The sequence below is a fragment of the Haplochromis burtoni genome, unplaced genomic scaffold (assembly GCF_018398535.1).
Source record: "Haplochromis burtoni strain Fernald_Lab_line unplaced genomic scaffold, NCSU_Asbu1 Contig_205, whole genome shotgun sequence".
Lineage (NCBI taxonomy): Eukaryota > Metazoa > Chordata > Actinopteri > Cichliformes > Cichlidae > Haplochromis > Haplochromis burtoni.
This window is the reverse complement of record NW_024582566.1, coordinates 34,541-39,083: the sequence shown is the minus strand read 5'-3', so window position 1 is coordinate 39,083 and position 4,543 is coordinate 34,541. Positions and strand designations below refer to the sequence as shown.

Genomic DNA, 4,543 nt, shown 5'->3' with positions numbered 1-4,543 from the left:
TACAGTTAGAGGTTTTGGATGGTGCAAAATGGAGTTCCTGTGTTCTGGGGACAAGGAAATACCGGACTGTGAGACCATGCGGCCTAGAAAAGAAACCTGTTTTCTTGCAATCTGTAGTTTGTTTTTGCTCACTTTAAAACCTGTGTTGGCCAGGTGGTGAAGTACCACTCTGGTGGCCTCCAAACAGATGTCAGCCGTGGGGGCAGACAGCAAAAGGTCATCCACATATTGTATTAACATACAGTCAGATGGTAGTGGGCAGGTTTGTAAAAGTTCTTTCAAACACTGATTAAACAGTCCTGGGGAGAGGGCAAATCCCTGTGGTAAGCGAGTGTAACGCCATTGTCGGCCTCTAAATGTAAATGAGAAAATGTCACGCAGTGACTCACGAAGTGGGAGGCAGAAAAAGGCATTAGCCAAGTCAATGCAGGTGAACCAGGCATGAGATGGTGGGAGGTTGGCCAAGGCAACATAAGGATTAGGCACAGGCAAAGTAGAAGTGCCAAGTAAGGCATTAATCCTTCTCAAATCATGTGCCATTCTGAACTTCCCCGTGCCTTTTTTCTCAACGGGTAGGATGGGCGTGTTCCACTTAGAGCAGGAGGGCTCCAAGACACCGGCAGTGACCAAACCAGAAATTGTTTCTGCAATCCCAGCCTCAGCCTCCGGTCTGTGTGGGTACTGAGGCTGCCACAAAGGGGTAGCAGATGACAGTTGAAAAGAGACTGGCCCCACATCAACTAAACCTACATCTGTGGGTCCAAGTGACCACAAACAATCTGGAAGAGAGTCCAGTAAAGCCGCAGCATCACAGTGGTCTGTGTGTTCTCTTCCATGTGACCCGCTGACCACTTCATGTTGCAGTGTTGAGGAATTAAAGCAATCATTTAAAATTTGGTATGTCTTGGTAGATGGAGAAAACAAAACCTGTGGGAGTTTTGTAGGTGTCCAGTCAGTGGCCGCAAGGGAACGTTTAACCATTCCACCCAGCTCCTTAGCCTGGTGTCCAGGATGTAAGGCCAGTGACACATGGGGAGCTGCCTCATCAGACATCATGTACCACTGTAATTGATCTGTTGTAAAAGTAACCGCTGCTGCCACCCCCTCAGGTGCCGCAAAAATGCACGACATGTTCAGAGACCAAGCCCGCCCCTCACACTGCTTTTGGAACATGTGCTGGTACCAGGTGGTGTCATGCCTGTCATAAAACAGTGTAACATGAGGTGGGTCAGGGGGAGGGACATAAGGATGTAGGAGTGAGAGCCACGGCCGCCATTGCTGAAAAGCAGTCCAAATTCCTGGTTCAGCAGGTGTTTCAACTTCCAATAATGCCCAGTAGATGTCAGCAGAGTCCGCCAAACAGGAGGAGGGTTGCAGCAGAAACTGACCACCTCCCTCTGGCCCATCAGAGCAGGGAAGTACAACCCCAGTAGGGAGAGTCACAGTTAGGCCTTGTGAAGAGCAGAGTATTGTGGCTCCTAATTTAATCAACAAGTCTCTTCCCAGTAAATTCACAGGCGCCTGTTTTGAACAAACATAGCTGTGTAACAAGGTCTGATCTCCAACCGTTGTGGGGAGGGGCACGGTGTAAGGCAGAGTTTTAGGTTCCCCAGATATGCCCACCACTGTAATCACTCTGTCAGTAAGTCTTTCACGAGCAACATCCTTAATGGTGGAGTACGTAGCTCCAGTGTCCACTAAAAAGCTGCTTCTTCTTCTATCTACAGTTATGGACAGCATAGGGTCCGCCGTTGTCCCTTCACCGTCCTGGGCAGTCTGTGGGGTGTCCTATAGCTGGGGACCACCCTCGTAGTACTCCCACCCCATCACAGGCATCTGTGGGGCCGGGGGCACTCCAACTACAGCACCACGAGGTCCACCTCTGTGGCCAGGATGCTGATAGGGCCCACCACGGGCTCCCCTGCCTCTTCCAGCAGCCGGGTTCAAAGGGCACGCTTTAGCCCAGTGTCCAGGTTGTCCACACCGGAAACAAACATACATCTGGCCTCCCCTACCACCTCCCATCTGACCCCTTCCCCTGAAACCACCTCTGTTTCCTCCAAATGGGGAACCTCTCTGCCCATAAGGGGCCGGGGAGTGATAAGCACCATACTGGGGGGGCTGTGGATCAGTTGGCCATGGGTTCGGATACAAATCAGGGGCAACTGGACCAGGAGGGGGAGCTGCAGCAGCCACAAGCTGCTTTTTAGGCTTGTCACCTTTTCCACCCAGGTCGTTTTTAGCTTTCTGCAGCTGAACCTTCAACAGTTGCAACTGTAAATCTTCGACGCTCTCCGCTTTATCATCAGACTTAATCTGCACTTTGTTAAGATTAAAAATCAAATGTTTCTTCCAGATTGCAAAGTCACAGTCCTGCAAATCAGGATTATCCTCCATTTTCTGGCTTACTGACTCCGGAATGCCCCCCAGCACCGCCTTTCTAAACCACATGCTCTGTGAACAAGTCCTACTGGGGTGATGACCTGTATGGTTCACCCAGTCTTCAACAGCCTGATTTAGATAATGGGTGGGATTTTGCTTTCCCTCCCATTTAAATTTCTGTAAGGTGCCTTGATTTTTGGGTGGGAATTGTTTGCGCAGGGCCGGTCCAATAAACCTCAAGGCCTGCATTAGTGGCACCTCGTTCTCATGCATGGTAGTACCTGCATTTTGTTCCAGGTCCGCTGCCTGAGATCGGGATGTGCACCTAGTTATAATAGCTCTAAAATCTCCCAGTGCGAGGTCCTGTCCAGCTGTGTATTTATCCAAACCAGCCAACCAGGCATTCCCTCCCTCCGTTATGTCAGGGAGTTTGTCCACTAGGGCCTGGACATCTCCGAATGAATAAGGTTGATACACTGGTCTACGTTGCGCTTTAGTCTGGACCAGGGGAAATATGCCTGGAGGCTGAGGCACAGGGCCCTTAGATCTAGTCTGATATCCTAAACTGGGAGGGGTAGAGGGGGGTGTATTGTTAAGGTCACTGAGTTCATCATCAGTATCCTCAGTTTCCTCCCCGCCTGGTGGGGTAGCAGTGTCAGCAAAAATGTGGGCTAAACTCATCTGTGTTTCCGGATCCTGACGGCCCACCAAAGACATGGTAACTGTGACATTTGGTGAAGTGCCAGGCTCAGTTTTTGCAGTAGCAGTCAGATCTCCTTTAACAGCGACAGGAGTGCTGGCAAAGGGGTTGGACCGGGAAAGAGGGGCTGACGCAACACGATTATTCACCTGGACCACTGACCTATGTTCATTTAAGCAGCTGCGTAATGCTGCTTCTTGATCAGTTAATTGTTGTTCAGTGGGTTCCTGTCTGTTCATTCGAACCGCAAATGGTGCGCTCGCAGGGGGGTCAGTTAGGCCCTCAGATCCGGTTCCAAAACAATGGGACATAGAAGAGGGGGCTCTACTACTAGCTGAGGATGTCGCCGACAGAGAGGAGCTTCCTGGGCAAAAATGCTTAGTATCTAGGGGAGTTGGAGCTACGGGCGGTTCTTCTCCAATAGTCATTATTCCACCAGAGATATTAAGTACCGGATATATGCCTGCTGAGGGAGGAGTTGAGGCAGAATAGGGAGGTGGCTGAGACCTATTTTTCTTCATGTGTGGTTTTGCAGTTTCCCATAAACACACCCAGTGATTAAATTTAGCTTTGCGGCCTGCGTGCTTATCTGCTTCCTTTCTGTGTCTCACCCCGCTCATCACACCTGCACCTGCTGCTGCTGAGTTGGCTTCTTCCTCTTTCTCTTTTGCCTGCATAGCCTTATTCTGCCAAATTATTCCCCAGTTACCACTACTCCCCTCGTTCTTTCCCTTTTCTTTCATTAACCTTTCAGCTGTTTTCCTCAATAACTCTTTCTGCTTTTTTGCTTCTTTAGGCTGGTGTGTGGAGTTGATGACTGTCTCAACACATGTTAATTGTTCTCCCAATGTGCTAAGAATAACACCGGGACCCCAACCATCATCATTAGTTTCTCTATCTAATTCTCCATCCATTTTACTGTCAATGGAGGAGTGTTCTTTTATTGATTTTAAAGGAGAATTTGGGCCAGCTGGGTTTCTGCCTCTGTTAGGCACTAACAGCTGGGGCGCTGCTTTAAAGGTGAGTCAGCACTGAAATATCCCTTCAGGTGTTACCAAGCTTCTACCAAACCGGAGTCTGGCGGGTAACCTTGCCTAGAGCTTCCTGATAGGGGTGCTAGTTGGTTGTCACCTTGTTCACACGTCTCATTCACACTTCATACATTACCTGCAGTCACTCATTACCCTCCTTATGTATGTAATAAATGTGTAAAAAAAAAAAAAAATTCTATGTGTGGTGTATTATTTTAACCAAAAGAGGAACCTAGTTCCTTTAATTGTGTAATCTGTGAACAACGGAGAACCAAACTGTCCTGCCCAGTGTTCCACAGCAAGCATTCAGCGTGTATTTATGTGTGTCCAATATCAAACAGAACATCAAAACATTTAAAACACTAAAATCATCGGGGTTTTAAGAAGAGATCCGTTTTCTCCTATTGATCAAAGGGACCCTCATCCTCTC

At 48.7% G+C, this 4,543-nt stretch overlaps 1 protein-coding gene across 1 annotated transcript; it reads right to left on the bottom strand.

Moving 5' to 3' along the window:
* Nucleotides 1–350: 350 nt before the first annotated feature.
* Nucleotides 351–1,740, bottom strand: LOC121815405 (the record flags this gene model as incomplete). Its single annotated transcript, XM_042226287.1, is given in 1 exon segment — nucleotides 351–1,740. A coding segment is annotated over 1 exon segment (1,390 nt), but the record flags the coding sequence as incomplete, so codon positions are not given.
* Between the last annotated feature and the right edge of the window lie 2,803 nt (nucleotides 1,741–4,543).